Raw genomic sequence first — 16,883 nt, forward strand, 5'->3', positions numbered from 1 at the left:
TACTAATATTTTGGTCAGGACTCTTTGCATCTATATTTATGAGGAAGTTGAATCTGTAACCTTTCTTTCTTTTAATGTCCTAGTCAGACTTGGTAACAAGGTTGTGGGTGTCATAAAATGAGTTGGGGATGATGTTTCCTCTATTTCTATTCTTGGTAAGAGTTTGAGAAAATATAGCAATAATTGCTCTTTGTGATAAAGAACCTGCTTGCCAATGCAGGAAACTAAGAAATGAGGGTTCAGTCCCCTGGAGGGGGGCATGGTAACCCACTCCAGTATTACTCAGGCTTCCCAGCTGGTGCCAGTGGTAAAAAAATCCTGCCTGCCAATGCAGGAGACATAAGAGACAAGGGTTCGATCCCTGGGTTGGAAAGATCTCCTGGAGGACAGCATGGCAACCCACTCCAGTAGTCTTGTCTGCAGAATCCCATGGACAGAGGCGCCTGGAGAGTTGGACACGACTGAAGGGACTCAGTATGCATGCACGCATGCATGTTCTTTGAGTGTTTGATAGAACTAACTCCCTTATGAAGCCATCTGGGCCTCTTCCTAAAGGAATCTTTTTTTTCCCTCTGGCTGATTTTGAGATTTTATACTTGATTATAAAAGATGTGGGCTTCTTTTCTTTTTTACTGCTGCTGCTGCTAAGTCGCTTCAGTCATGTCCAGCTCTGTGAGATCCCATAGATGGCAGCCCACCAGGCTCCTCTGTCCCTCGGATTCTCCAGGCAAGAACACTGGAGTGGGTTGCCATTTCCTTCTCTTTTACTACCTGGGATTGACTGGGCCTCTCGAATCTGTAGATTTGGCATTTTTCATCATTTTTTTTTTTAATCAGATGCATGCATCTGTCCATGGGATTCTCCAGGCCAGAACACGAGTGGGTTGCCATGCCCTCCTCCAGAGGATCTTCCACACCCAAGGACTGAACCTGAGTCTCTTGTGTCTCCTGCACTGCAGGTGGCTTTTTTTCTGCTGAGCCACCCTGGAAGCCCTTTTAACAAATAGTCTCCTTCAAATAGGGCCTCTGCCACATCCTCTTTCCCATTTCCTGCTGAGACTATCATAAGACATATAATAGACATTCTCATTCTGCTTTATTTTTCTTGATCTTTCTTTTATGTTTTCCATCTTTTGGTCTTTCCTTGTTCTGTTCAAGATATTTTTTCTAAGTTATCTTCAGTTCATTAACTCTTTCTTTAGGTATGTCTAACCTGCTGTTAAACTCATCCACCAAGTTCTTAGTTCTATTGTTTTATTTTTCAGTTCTAATCTCTATCTTAGACTATTTTCCATGTAACTTTTCATTTTTTCCTGTACTCTACAGATTTATAAATGCTTGTCTTTTTTTTTCCCTCTAAACCTAGCCATCAAAGTTTTTCTATCTTTTGAGTCTGACGATTCCATATTTGGAGACTTCAGGTGTCTGATTCTATTTTTAAAAATCTGCTCTGCTATATTTTGTTCAAGGTGTTTTGGTTTTGTGTATGTCTGGTTGTCTTTGATGGGTTGCTGACTATTGCACTTAAAATTATCTGTATGTTGGCATTTGCTTCTGTTGGGTGATGGCGCTATTTTCAGGCAGGACCACATTGTTCCAAGTTCAGGTTTGAGGCATGACTCACAAAAATGCTGTAACCCCTTGGGGGCTGACTTATTTACATTTCTTACTTTTTCTAAGGATGTAGTCTTGGGGTCCATGCTTGTCAGACTTCCCATTGTATATGGGTCTGGGCTTTGATTTCTGTCTCTCTTGATCTCTGAAAATATAAAAATAAACATGTAAATATATAGGGATTGGCAGATACTAACAGGGCAAATGTAGCTTTTGCACTTATTTACCTTCTCAGGTTCCTAATTTCCCTTAAGTTTTGGCCTGGGGATGTCTTACTATGCTGTTAGCAATTTAATGATTTTATGATAGGTTTTAAAGTAATACTTTTTTTTCAAGATCTTAGTGATTTTCGATGATTCCTAGTGGCTCAGATGGTAAAGAAACTGCCTGCAATGCAGGAGACCCAGGTTTGATCCCTGGGCCAGGAAGATTCCCTGGAGAAGGAAATGGCTACCCACTCCAGTATTCATGCCTGGAGAACTCCATGAACAGATAGCCTGGTGGGCTACAGTTGATAAGGTCACAAAAGGGTCGGACACGGCTGAGGGACTAACACTTTGGACTTCCCTGGTGGCTCAGACGGTAAAGTGTCTGCCTACAATGTGGGAGACTCGGGTTCAATCCCTGGGTTGGGAAGATCTCTGGGAGAAGGAAATGGCAACCCACGCCAGTATTCTTGCCTGGAAAATCCCATGGATGGAGAAGCCTGGTAGGCTATAGTCCATAGGGTCGCAAAGAGTGGGACATGACTGAGCGACTTCACTTTCACTTTAGTGATTTTCAGCTGGTGGGAGATAGCTTCAATAAGCTAGTTCACCATTAACAGAAATTTATATTTCTCATCTTTGGGGAAGCAAAAATTTTCTTTTTCTTGATTTGTAACCAGTCTGGGGTTTGAAGGACAGTCAAGATCAGAGTTCAGGATTCTCAGACCCTTTTCATTTTTTTATGATGTTTTTGAGCTCATATCCTTTAGATATTTTTGCGAACTTGATTTCCCTTTCTCTAGTGGTCACCTTGTGACTCTAAAGGAGGAAAAAGAATTTTCCCTCTATTCTTCTAGGTTTTTGGCTGAGACATCTCTTCTTAGTAATAAATACAGGTTAACAAGAGAAAAACAAACAGAAATTTAACAATATGTATATTTCTTGTGTACATGGGAGAGACCCAGGAAAACTGAGTAACCCCCTTGAAATGGCTCTAGAAAGAAAGTGAAAGTCGCTCAGTCATGTCCAACTCTTTGTGACCCCATGGATTGTAGCCTGCTAGGCTCCTCTGTCCGTGGAATTCTCCAGGCAAGAATACTGAAGAATGTTGCCCTTCCCTTCTCCAGGTAATCTTTCCGAGCCAGTAATCAAACACAGGTCTCCTACATTGCAGGCAGATTCTTTACCAGCTGAGCTGCCAGGGAAATGGCCCCAGCCACCACCTTAAATATCATTTCCAGATAAAGACAAAAGAAAGGTGTTGGGGGCTCAGCAGAGTCAGTTATGGGAGGTTATCAGAAAAAGCAGAGTAAATAAGGGTAAAGTTGTTACAGAGATTTACGGCCACACCTTCTCTATTGACAAGAGTTTATTGTGATTTAGAATCATCCCTCTCTTCCTGGTGCAGAGAGGAAGATACTTCCAAATGGAGAATTCCTTTATAAATGTAAACGTCCGCTTACCAAAGGGTGACTTCTACTCTGGTTTTCAGAGTTTCTCCTGTGTCTGTTGTTTCCTAAAAATAGTCAATGCAAAAGAATTCTTATGCTAATGAGGCTTATGGGGCCGGGGAGGGGGCATTCCCTTTCAAAACCAAGAGATCATTTAATTTGCTGTCTTGTTCCTATTTGCAGAGGCTGATGAATGGCAAGAGTCAGAGGAAGAGGTGGAACACATCCCATTCTCCCACAGTCGATACCCAGAGAAGGAAATGGTTAAGAGATCCCAGGAGTTTTATGAACTTCTCAATAAGAGACGGTCTGTTAGATTCATAAGTAACGAGCAAGTCCCAATGGAGGTCATTGACAACGTCATCAAAGCAGCAGGTCTGTATATGCGCAGTGGGTCTTTGGGAATGCCCACGGCAAGTGACAGTAAGAGAGCAATGTTGAAGTTCAAACACAGCAGATAAAGCCTGGAGTGATAGGTTTACCTGCCAAGTCTTGTTAGTGCAAGTTGCTATGCCCAATGCACAGTGAGGCCAAACACACCAACATGTAGGAGTTTGGAGCACAGAAGGGTTTATTGAAGAGCTATGCAAGGAGAGGGGTGGTTCATTCCCTAAAAGCCCCCTGAGTTCAAAGCATTTTTAAACAGCAGGTGAGGGAGAGCAGTCGCAGGGTATGTGATCCGCTTAGGTACAAGTCTCTGACTGGCTGATGGTGAGGTCGCAGGGTGGTGTCATAGGAGTTAACTTCATCAGACATTAGGCTCCAGGAAGCCTGGGACTATGAGCTCATGGGGTCAAATAGTTAACATCTTCCATTTGGTGGGGGGTTTCACATCAGAGAGTAACAAGGAAACTTACATTACCATATGTAAAATACATAGCCAAGGGGAATTTGCTCTATGCCTCAGGGAACTCAAACGGGGGCTCTGTATCAACCTAGACGGGTGCGATGGGGACGGGTGCGATGGGGACGGAGATGGAGGGAGGTTCAGGAGGGAGGGGACATATGTATATCTATGGCGGATTCATGCTGATGTTTTGACAGAAAACAACAAAAGTCTGTAAAGCATTATCCTTCAATTAAAAAATAAACTTAAAAAAATTAAGTGATGTCGGGGGAAAAAAAAAACAACTCTGGAAATGTGCATCAGATACTGTTATCCAGGTACTTCAAGAGGAGCTAAAGCAGAGGATATGGGAAAAGCCCATCCTAGGGTCCTTCTTGGTCACAGTCTTACCCAGATGTTGACTGACTGCTGGGGACATAACGACTTCCATTTTCTACAAACTTTTAACTATTACAGACTTCTTGGGAGCAGATGTGACAACAGTTCAAAACGTCTAAAATTATTCAACATTATAAACTTTTATGAAAAATGAAAATTTCTGAACATATTATTACACCTTGCAAGAGAAAAAACATCCTCTTACTTTCCCCTCCCCTTAAAACACATGCATACATGCATGAGTGCGCATACACACAGACACACACTCATACAGACACACACTCACATTTATATATTTCTCTTTTGGGGACTAAATTTCTTGTATTACACACCATGATGCTCTGTTCCAATGAACTAGCAAACTTCATGTGAATTCACAAAGTAAATCGAGGCAAGGTAAACCCATTTTTAATGTAAAGTAATAAATATCTCCTTAGAAGAAGAGATGAGAATTACAGACAAGAGGAAGGAGATAGAAAGGCCCCTATTTGAGAGCCTCCTCTGATTGGGTTCTTATTCTTATACAAAATCACATTTAAGTTAATTTTCAGAAATTATTGCATGACTATTATAAATCCATTGCCCGAATTAAAAGGAAGAAAGAATAAAACATTTTATTTCAGTTAAGAACACAAATGAACTAAATTGGTGAGTCCTTTATCTAACTAATAGAGGTTACTAAATATCTTCTGTGTGTTTATCTGTATTTAAATATGTGTGCACATGACATTCAAAGAAATTTGGCATAGTTTAAAACATTAGGGGGCAATTTATTTCTTGTGTTCAATGGCACCAATATTTAGTGAACAGACAACATGTACAAAGTGAACTGGAATCTCTCTGTTCAGAAATTTGGGCTTTATTTTGATTTGACTTGCATTTTACAATTCAGTATGCCCTCTCTACCACAGGGACTGGTGGATGGTGAACTCATGAAGGCTGGCAAGCTTGAGACCCCTTCTATAGAGTTTATGCCATTGAATTACTCACTAGGAAGAAAAAAAAATACTTCTGAAATATCCCACACTGTGGTCTGCTTCTAGAAACAGTGAGCGATTTCTAGGAGAGAGTGGTGACATCCAGACCAGAACCTGGCTCGCTCCTTAGCTGAAATCTTAAGGAGAACTGAAGCTCCTTGAGTCCACGATGCAGTGTGAAGCTTTGTCAGGGATAGCGGGACTGATCCAAGTGTGGTCTGAGGTTTCCCAAAGCCTGTGAGAGCTGAAAGACACACTGTTGTATGTCTGAGCGCCCTGGGCCAAGAAGTTCTCATGTATCCACACAGGACCACAACCCCACACTGCCATCCTCAGAACTGTGATATAGGCACTAAACGATTTATAGTTCAGTTGCCTTTCGGAGAGTGCTCTTTTAAAAATCTGTTAATTGATTTAGTGTCTGTGCTGGGTCTTCGTTGCTGTGTGTGCTTTTCTCTAGTTGTGATGCCCAGCCTTCTTGTTGAGTGGCTTCTCTTGTGGCGCACAGGCTCCAGGCACAGGGGCTCCAGTACTTGTGGCAAATGTGCTCAGTTGTTGCGGTTCCTGGGCTCTTGAGCACAGGCTCAATAGTTGTGGCACATGGGTTTAGTTGCTTCTTCATATGTGGGATCTTCCTGGATCAGGGATCAAACCCATGTCCTCTGCAATGCCAGGAGGATTCTTATCCACTGAGCCACCAGGGAAGCCCTGGAGAGTGCTTTTTACCATTTAAAAATTTTAAATGCTTTTTACCATTTACATTTTTCGAGTTCCAATAACCTTCACGACTTGACACTTTTTCAAGAATACCAAAACAAATATTTACCAAAACAAATAATGGATTTTGGGGGATTTTGACTGACAGAGCTTCCCCTCTGAGTTTCCTTACTGGTCACAGTGCAGTTTTCAAGTTATGTCTTCTCCCACATAATTAGAGAAGCAGTGATAAACTCTCATGGCCCAGGAACTACTGGCCTTGATCTCAGTTAGTTGGTTCAAAGACCCTGACAGTGAGGTGGAACAAAACAGGATGTCAGTAAGACCCCAGAGGCTACCGCTGGGGACTTTGTGTACTAGGTGATCTAACATTATCTTGAGCAAATATGAGTTATAGGAATTCTTAGCTGACAGTCTCACATTTCCCTGCAGTTTTAATTTCTGATGTTAATTGAATGTGCGATAGGAACAGCCCCAAGTGGGGCCCACACAGAGCCCTGGACATTTGTGGTTGTGAAGGACCCAGACATGAAGCATAAGATTCGGGAGATCATTGAGGAGGAAGAGGAAATAAACTACCTGAAGAGGATGGGACCTCGATGGGTCACAGACCTGAAGAAATTCAGGTACAAAAGTGGGGAGCATCAGGCATGTTTGGTTTGGCTTCTTAAAATGAGATAACTAAGATTCAATTTCCTGGTTTGTTTTAGGTGTTAAAAAGTTTCATTTTAACTGTGGGAGAAATAATGGAAGTGCAGTCAGGCCTCATGTCTGTGTTGCTTTGAGCACACATATTGGCTAGGTGTTAGAGATGCCAGCTGGGATCGCATCTCAGTTCATGTCTCAGCTCTGGTTTTTCCAAGTGCAAGACCTTGGGCGTTTGCTTTCAGTCTCTAAATGCATGAGTCTGGGTTCTCCAGAGAAACAGAATCAATGGAGAGAGAGAGACAAAGACAGAGAGAAATAGAAACACAGAGAGAAAGAGATTTATTATATTAATATATATAATAGATAATATTACTATTATAGAGCTTCCCTGGTAGCTCAGCTGGTAAAGAATCCATCTGCAATGCAGGAGACCCTGGTTCAATTCCTGGGTCAGGAAGTTCCCTTGGAGAAGGGATGGACTACCCACTCCAGTGTTCTTGGGTTTCCCTGGTGGCTCAGCTGGTAAAGAATCCATCTCCAAGGTAGGAAACCTAGGTTTGATCCCTGGGTTGGGAAGATCCCCTGGAGGAGGGCATGGGAACCCACTCCAGTATTCTTGCCTAGAGAATCCCCATGGACAGAGGAGCCTGGCAGACTACAGTCCATGAGGTTACAAAGAGTTGGACACGACTGAGAGACTAAGCACATTTTAGCACCTTATTTATTATAATAGACTATTTATTATTTATAATTGGCTCATAATTACTTGAGCCAACTTACTATAACTGGCTTAAGTGATTAAGAAGGCTGAGAAATACCAAGACCTGCACTCAGCAAGTGGGAGGCCCAGCAGAGCTGATGCTGCTGTTCTAGTTTGAGTCCAAAGGCCTGGGAATCAGGGGAACTGATGGTGTATGTTCCAGTCCGAGTCCAAGGACAGGAGAAGACTGATGTCCTCAAAGACAGGCAGAAGGAGAAAATTATCCCTTACTCCACCTGTGTTTTTTCTACTCAGGGCTTCAACAGATTCGACCAGGCCACCCACATTAGGAAGGTTAATTGGCTTTACTCAGTCTGCCAATTCACATGTTAATCTCATCCAGAAACATCCTTTTGACACACCCAGAATAATGCTTAACCAACTATCTGGGTTCCTTGTGTCCCAGTCAAGTTGGCACCTTAACTTAACCATCACATTAAGCTTCTATTTTTTTCACCCCAAATAATGTTAAAAACTTGGTATCAGGATTAAATAAGATAGAGGCTAAGAGTAGGGCCTTAGAAGCCAGAGTGCTTGAGTTCAAATACGAGATCTACTATTTATTAACTTCTCAGTGCCTTGGTTTCCTCATCTGCAAAATGGGAATAAGTCTAGTATCTATTTCATTATGAAATTTGGATGTGTTTTAAGCATGCAGAATGGTGATGACACATAGTAAGTCTGGTAAACAAACAGGCTCTGACCCAAATAATTATTGGAAAACAAAACTTTGAGGATGTACTTTTCTACTATCTGGAACATAAGACTGTGAAATCCTCAGGATCTTGTATGAAGTAAATGACATCTTGCTATAATGATCACATCTGAGCAGACTTTAGTTTTAATACATGCTCAATAAAAGTACAAATTTAGTGCAGGTTTAATATCCATTAGGCATTAGTAACTTTGCGGGCTTTCTTAACTCCAGGGGGGATTGGAATTCAGTGTAACTGGCTTTACCATGAGGCTTCAATGTATTAGAGCAGACACATGTAAAGTTTCATTTTTTCCTAGAACCTGCAACTAACTATGCCTTGTTGAGCCCATTTTCCCTGTTGAGGACCAGTCACCCTACATTATATCTAGGATGAATTCAGTAATTTCTCAGTCATTTTCATAGTTAAAAACACTCCATTTTTTTCAGACTAGGCCTTGTTATTTTATTTTTTAATTGAAAAAAATTTTTTAGTTTGTTTTTTATCTTTCCAGCTGCACTGGGTCTTTGTTGCAGCACATGAGCTTTCTCTAGTTGAGGCACATGGCTTCGCTTGTTGCAGAGAAAGTGAAAGTGAAAGTCGCTCAGTTGTGTCCGACTCTTTGTGATCCCATGGACTATACAATCCATGGAATTCTCCAGACCAGAATACTGGAGTGGGTAGCCTTTCCCTTCTCCAGGGGATCTTCCCAACCCAGGGATTGAACCCAGGTCTCCCACATTGAAGACATGTACTTTACCAGCTGAGCCACAGAGGAAGCCCCTCTCAGCCTTGTCATTTAGAACACCGGTCGCAGGGTCCCCTTTACAAACACTGCACTCCTCACAGGCAGTTCGTTTCCCCTCTGAACTCTTCTCAGGTTGAGCATGAGGAGGGGTGGGGTGCCAACTCTAGTCCTTGGCATGTAGAAGGTAGAGGTTCTTATGCCCCAGGCCGTCATCTGTGGGCCTTTTGTGGCCACTTCCGGCACCAGCCATCCAACACCCAGTGTGACAGAAGCCTGGGGAAAGGCACTGGGCTGGCCATCTTGCGGGGCAAAGCGGTTTCTCCTCTGGTAGACAAGGCTGGGTGATGAGAAGGCGGGCCTCTCAGTCCTGCTCTTTTCATTTCTTTGGCCTCAGAGGACACTTTTTTTTCCCCTGAGATATTATTTAAACCCTATCAAAATGGATGTCTATTGGCATTGTAACTTACGGTTGTGTTCTGGAATAAGTGCAGGGTATTAATAATAAATACATAAATCTTATGGCACATTCATGAGAAAACATAGACAGGGAAAGTCCAGTTGAGCCCGTCCCTCTTAGAGAGACGTTTTGCTCTGTGTGTGTAGTACCTACAACACACTGCCAGTCCCATCTCTCCCCAGTGAAGGCAGAATCGGCTGCTCTCTTGACTCTATGCGCAAAGGACTTAATACACACCTTCCATGCATCTGAAATAGCCATTACCACACAGGATTTTGGGCTTCCCTAGTAGCTCAGCTGGTAAAGAATCCGCCTGCAATGCAGGAAACCCTGGTTTGATTCCTGGGTTGGGAAGATCCCCTGGAGAAGGGATAGGCTACCCATTCCAGTATTCTTAGGCTTCCTTGGTGGCTCAGCTGGTAAAGAATCCACCTGCAATGCAGGGAGACCTGGGCTTGATCCCTGGATTGAGAAGATTCCCTGGAGGAGGGCATGGTAACCCACTTCAGCATTTTTGCCTGGAGAATCCTCATGGGCAGAGGAACCTGGTGGACTACAGTCCATGGGGTCACAGAGTCGGACGTGACTGAGTGTCTAAGCACAGCACACAGTACTTTAATTGCTGGCTTACTTTTCTTCTCATTTTCTAGTCCATATTTTAGAAACCTCTGTTGTACACCAAGATACTCATGAGAATCCAATGAGCATTAGAGACTTTCTCTGCAGACAATATGTACACACAGATATGTTTAGAAAAACTCCAGGGCCCAGCCTTGTATCACTTAGCACAGTGCTAATGCATAGTAGGTAACTGAATAAATATTTGCTAAATTGCATTGCAAATGAACACTCACCTCACTCACCTCCTGATATCCAATTTAGGTCAGCTCTGAAACTCAGAGCTGTCATTAAAGCCTCTAATATACAATCTGGTCCAACTTATCTGTTAAGCTTTGTTCTCCTCTGGTGGCATGAGGCCCTCCGCCCCAGGCAGAAGGTGTTACTTGTCCTTTCTTAACAGCCCTCAGCATGTCTCAATCTGTATTAGTTCTAATACAATGTCATAATACATTCCTGTAAAATTGAATAAATCAAAATACTAGCCAACAATGTATGCCCTGACAAATAAGTACAAAAATTGTAAAAAATTACTACCCTGCCTCCGAAACTAGTAAGTTACTTATTCTTCACCTTATATTTTAAAATTGTTTTGAATTATTCACTGTAAAATAAAATATAGTTGTGATAATAACACTAGCTAGCACATGCATGGCACCATGCCCTGGGTACTATTCTAAGCACCTGATCTATTTGGACTGATTTTACCATCACAAAACCTTTTGAGGTGAATACATTTTACACATGAGGAAGATGAGCTGTGAGAAAGAGAGAGGCTTACCTAACATGGCAAAGCTAGTTGACTCCAGAGTGTTCTGGTAAACTATTAACATTCTCCCTCCTTCTGAAGAGGAAAAGAACTGATCCTAGTCAAATGTGAGTAAGCTGGCTGAGGTATGGTGAAGTAGCTTTGAACAAGTAATCTACAGAAGTAAGTAGGGTAAAAGAAACCATAGAAAAATATACATGTGAGTTTAGTGTATTTTAAACAAGGAAATATTGTACTTCCTAGGTTAAAAATGAAATGAACAATTACTGTCTCTTGTTTATTGATGACATTATATACCCTAAGGGAAAATTCTAATACATAGCATTGTATGGGGTCTTTCCTTTGAATACCTGTGCTAGAATGAAGCATTTGTCAAAATGTGTGGGCAGGATACAGAGAAGGCGATGGCACCCCACTCCAGTACTCCTGCCTGGAAAATCCCATAGACGGAGGAGCCTGGTGCGCTGCAGTCCATGGGGTGGCTAAAAGTCGGACACGACTGAGCGACTTCACTTTCACTTTTCACTTTCATGCATTGGAGAAGGAAATGGCAACCCACTCCAGCGTTCTTGCCTGGAGAATCCCAGGGATGGCAGAGCCTGGTGGGCTGCCATCTATGGGGTGGCACAGAGTTGGACACGACTGAAGCGACTTAGCAGCAGCAGTAGCATGGGCAGGATAATGAAAGACATGCTCTTAGCTGGAAAACAAAAATGGAAACTCAGCATTTATACCTCCCATGGGTTATGTCCCTCTCCCACAAAGGTTTCCTTCCTTTTCTCCATAACTAGGCTAAGAGCATCACCATCTGGAGACTTGCTTCAACCTCACTGTCACCTTTTCCTTCTCCCTTTGCACTCTTGTATCATATCTGTCAGCTCCAGCCTTCATAGTTCCCCAGATTCTCCTGGGCCATGGCCATCATCTCCTCTCTGGTCTCCCCGGAGAGCTGGTCTTCACCAACCTGGCTCTTTCTGAAGCAGATTTGATCACATTTTGCTTCTGCTCAGAAACATGGTAACTTTTTATGCCCCTCTGAACAAAGCCCTGTGTAAAATCTGTATGAAAACTGCCAGCCCTCCAACACATGCTCCACCACGCACAGCATCCCCCAGCCTATCAGACTTCTGAAATACCTGGCCGGCCAAGGATTTTCCATCTGACTCTGCCCTTCACTCATCTCTTCACTAGGGTGCCCTCCCCAGTGCCCTTTCTCCACTTGGTCTTCAGCATCCCTCTTCAAGAGAAATTTTGCATACATTCTGACAACTTTCTTATTTAAAATTAGCATTTCATTTTTGAGCTCCTAAGGCATTTGGCTTATTTTTCTTTCATAAAATTTACCAAGTTTTTATTTTGCTAAACGTGACTTATTACCCTCTGGGTTATAAGATCCATATTTGTGTCTTTTCAGCATTTCACATGTCTTGCCATATGATTTTTATGAATATCTGTTTATTGACTTTGGCTAGAAAATGATGAATATGACAAAAGAATAATCCTGGTCTTTTTCAATTTAACCATAAAAGATGAGTAAATGTTTTTATTTTTCATGTCAGTAAGGTGGTAAAAGGGGAACAAAAAAAACCATTAAGAGAAAATATTCTTCTAAATATCTTTTTCTCGCCTTTAGGACCAATTGGATTAAAGAGTACTTGGACACTGCCCCTGTTTTGATTCTCATTTTCAAGCAAGTCCACGGATTTTCTGCAAATGGCAAGAAAAAGATTCACTACTACAATGAGATCAGTGTCTCCATCTCTTGTGGCATTCTCCTGGCTGCCCTACAGGTCTGCCGCCCTCCCTCTCTGTCCAGGAGAGAGACGTGATCCATGGGGCCGACTGCGGTTTTATTTGCAAATTTCAGCTGAGTTTCTAGTTCAGGGACTAGTAGAGTTCTATCTAAAGTTGAATTCCTAAGGCAAGTTACTCTGATGTATAAACTACCTCTGGAAAGCTAGGCTGGTGAGGATGATGGTTCAAACAATCCGGAATCCTTCCTGGAAGTTTACTTATAATATCAGTTAAGGGTCAACAAAATGGTCATTGTGTTTGCCTTCTTCTGTAAGGACATGAAACTTTAAGGGTTTTGGTGAACACACATGAGGAGCTTTGGAATCTGAAAGTTGCAGGGCCTGGCTTCTCAGCTGTGTTCACTGTTGTCTGAGCCAGTGAGATGATTAAAAAGCCATAAGGGGGACTCTATTACAGAGCTCCTACCCTGAGAAGTTATTTGCATATTGCATTAGAAACATGTCCATGACGAAAAAAAAAAAAAAAAGAAATATGTTCATGTGCTTAAAAAAAATCCATCTATACAGTAGCTACAGTAACACTAAGCATGAAGTAGAGCAGGATTTCACAAGATTCAAGTCATTCATATACCAGATATTTTCTGAGCTCCTTTTATGTGGCAGATTCCAGGAGGCACCAGGAACAGTTGCATCCCTGTGTGAACTGTATACTCTAGTGGGGACTGTGGTCCTGGGAAGGGGTGGAGAGCGATGGTCAACAAGCGAAATAAACAAAGCAAACAGTATTAGAAGAACGAATGAGCCAACCTTCAAGGGATCAAGGGACAGTCAATTGCAAAAACCTATGTTCTTCTTCATTATCTCAAAGGAAAACCTTGCTTGCTGAAAACCTGCAAAATAGTCACTGTGGCATAAAAGAGGGAAAAAACATAAAAAATAAAACATTGGGAAAAAAAACCCATAAAAAACACTTTAGATGACTTGAAAAATGGTTACAAAGTAGGTGGCGTCCGGTCTCCTTTCTGATTCTGAAACAGATAAGTAAAGGAGGTGCTGTACAAAGGCCACGAGGGTCAAACTGCAGGGCACCGCCGCTAAAGCGGTTTCCCCTAGTGCTGGCTTCAAGCGCAACGTCTGCGCGTTTGACTAGGCAAACTTCTCCACTTTACCGTGGAGTTTGCTGCCCTCTAGCGTTCTTTAAAGGGCTTCCCTGGTGGCTCAGGTGGTAAAGCGTCTGCCTGCAATGCAGGAGACCCGGGTTCTCCTTTAGCGTTCTTTAAAGAGTAATTGAGTGTAGGTTTTGTGTGGGTTTTGTGATTTGTAGACTTGTGTGAGAGGAAAGAATCTTCCAGGAGCCCCTGTCTGGACAGATTGCTTAGATACTGTAGGTATGCTTGATTCCCAAAGACAGTTCCAGAACATCCTTCTGGCCCAGGCTTACCGTTGACCATCTATCGGGAAAATCAGGGGGAGGATAGAGAGAGCCAACTGGAAAAGTGTCTTGAAACTACACGATTTTTATTGAATGTTTATTATTTAAGGGGACTGGGCAGAGACTGGTGGAATATTTCCTTGACCCCTTAATGTACTTCTTGGCTACTGGGTCCTCCATCACTGGATGCCAAGTATTCTCAGCTGGGGTGATGCTCTGCTTCCACTGGTTGGTTGTATAATCACAGGAAGTGCCTTCTGTTATTCCATTTTTTTGGTATGAGTCAGTTCAGTCACTGCTCAGTCATGTCCTACTCTTTGCGACCCCATGGACTGCAGCACGCCAGGCTTCCCTGTCCATCACCAACTTCCAGAGCTTACTCAAACTCATGTCCATCACATCGGTGATGCCATCCAATCATCTCATTCTTTGTTGTCCGCTTTTCCTCCCGCCTTTAATCTTTCCCAACATTAGGGTCTTTTCAAATGAGTCAGCTCTTCACATCAGGTGGCCAAAGTATTGAAATTTCAGCTTCAACATCAGTCCTTCCATTGAATATTTAGGACTGATTTCCTTTAGGATGGACTGGTTGGATCTCCCTGCAGTCCAAGGGACTCTCAAGAGTCTTCTCCAACACCACAGTTCAAAAGCATCAATTCTTCGGTGCTCAGCTTTCTTTATACTTCAACTCTCACATCCATATATGACTACTGGAAAAAATAGAGCTTTGACTAGACAGATCTTTGTTGGCAAAGTAATGCCTCTGCTTTTTAATACGCTGTCTAGGTATGCTGACTTATAATATGCTGTCTTGGTATGATTAAATACCTCAAATTTCTTTCCATGAAACAACCATTCCCATTTTTTAAGCACCAGTGAAAAATAAGACTGGTACTTTCTTCTCTGAGAAGCTTCACACTGTTTGGTTCGGAGATGGGGTCTGGGGAGGTCGAGGAGGGTAGGAAAGATTCAAGACATCATTGCCCACGTTGGTAGCTTCTTTTCTGTCCAACTATGGGAGAAACAGTGTTACAGGGACTAGAACGTGCCCATGCTACAAGCAGAGCTGGGGTTTTGCCTGCTGACTTTAAAGTGTATTTTCTTTTTCTCTCCTGTTGTAGAATGCTGGACTGGTGACTGTCACCACCACGCCTCTCAACTGTGGCCCCCGTCTGAGAGTGCTTCTGAACCGCCCCACCAATGAAAAGCTCCTGATGCTGCTCCCTGTGGGGTACCCCAGTGAAGACGCCATGGTGCCCAACCTCACACGGAAAACTCTGGATCAGATCATGGTGACTGTGTAGGAAGGACACAGGCAGGCAGATGCTGGAAGGTGATGCCCTGCTCCCCTCTCCGGTTCCTCTTTCCCTGGGTGTCCCATCTCCCTGGCACTCCACTCTGCAGGGGTGGCCACTCTGTGTGTCGAGAAACCTTCCCACTTTCTCCAGCACTTTGAGTCTGAGAAGGCCTGGTTCCACTAGTGAGATTAGCTGAACATACAGAATAAGGGACAAACAGGTATGTTCCTTTCCATTTCTTATCCACTTTGGAAATGCATTAAATATTTATTAAGAATATGCCCTGGTTTTTATGTTTTTCTAAATTGTTCCAGAAAAATCATGGGGGATTTTTTTTAACTCTTTAAAAATTCATAGAGGAAAGAGTTATCAGAAAATTTAGTGTGCTGCTGCTGCTGCTGTTGCTAAGTCACTTCAGTTGTGTCTGATTCTGTGCGACCCCATAGACGGCAGCCCACCAGGCCCCGCTGTCCCTGGGATTCTCCAGGCAAGAACACTGGAGTGGGTTGCCATTTCCTCCTCCAATGCATGAAAGTGAAAAGTGAAAGTGAAGTCGCTCAGTCGTGTCTGACTCTTAGCGACCCCAGCCCCAAGAATTCAGCTATGTGATGATTTCTGAATTTAAATTTAGACTGACCAAATGGCTTTCCACCCCATGCTTTCTGTAAAAAGGGACCAGAGAGCAATAAGGAAGGGACCTGCTGGTCTTTCAAGGGCCGAGAGCAGCAGGGAAGGGGCCTACTTCCCTTCAGCAGTAGTAAGAAGGGACTAGAGAGCAGTTCAGAAGGGACCTGCTGATCCTTCATGGCTGAGAACAGTAGGGAAATTACCTACTTCCCTTTAGCCCCAGTAAGAAGGGACCAAAGAGTCATAAGGAAGGACCTGCCACTCCTTCTTTTGCCAAGAACAGTATGTAAGGGGGCTACTTCCCTTCAGCAGTAGTAAGACGGGACCAGAGAGCAGTAGGGAAGGGACCTGCTGGTCCTTCAAGGGCTGAGAGGAGTAGGGAAGAGGCCTACTCCCCTTCTGCAGTAGTAAAAAGGGACCAGAGAGCAATAGGGAAGGGACCTGCTGGTCCTTCAAGGGCCGAGAGCTGTAGGGAGGGACCCACTTCAGTTCATCAGTAGTACAAAGGGACCAGAAGGGGCTCTGTGCACAGATCATCAAGTACTGAGTTCAGCTGCTCAGTCCTGTCCGACTCTTTGTGACTCCACAAACCACAGCATGCCAGGCCTCCCTGTCCATCACCAACTCCCAGAGTCCACCCAAACCCTTGTCCATTGAGTCGGTAATGCCATCCAACCATCTCATCCTCTGTTGTCCCCTTCTCCTCCTGCCCTCAATCTTTCTCAGCATCAGGGTCTTCTCAAATGATTCAGCTCTTCACATCAGGTGGCCAAAATATTGGAGTTTCAGCTTCAACATCAGTCTTTCCAATGAACACCCAGGGCTGATCTCCTTTAGGATGGACTGGTTGGATCTCCTTGCAGTCCAAGGGACTCTCAAGAGTCTTC

At 43.2% G+C, this 16,883-nt stretch overlaps 1 protein-coding gene across 1 annotated transcript in view; it reads left to right on the plus strand.

Moving 5' to 3' along the window:
• Positions 1-15,648, plus strand: part of IYD (iodotyrosine deiodinase) — a 29,717-nt gene extending 14,069 nt beyond the window's left edge. The window contains exons 2-5 of the mRNA XM_027551837.1: positions 3,455-3,646; positions 6,657-6,816; positions 12,519-12,675; positions 15,193-15,648. Of these exons, the coding sequence (XP_027407638.1) occupies positions 3,455-3,646; positions 6,657-6,816; positions 12,519-12,675; positions 15,193-15,375 (692 nt within the window). The 3' untranslated portion in view covers positions 15,376-15,648. The remainder of the gene's footprint in view (positions 1-3,454; positions 3,647-6,656; positions 6,817-12,518; positions 12,676-15,192) is intronic.
• Positions 15,649-16,883: the final 1,235 nt, after the last annotated feature.

The sequence above is a fragment of the Bos indicus x Bos taurus genome, chromosome 9 (genome assembly GCF_003369695.1).
Source record: "Bos indicus x Bos taurus breed Angus x Brahman F1 hybrid chromosome 9, Bos_hybrid_MaternalHap_v2.0, whole genome shotgun sequence".
Lineage (NCBI taxonomy): Eukaryota > Metazoa > Chordata > Mammalia > Artiodactyla > Bovidae > Bos > Bos indicus x Bos taurus.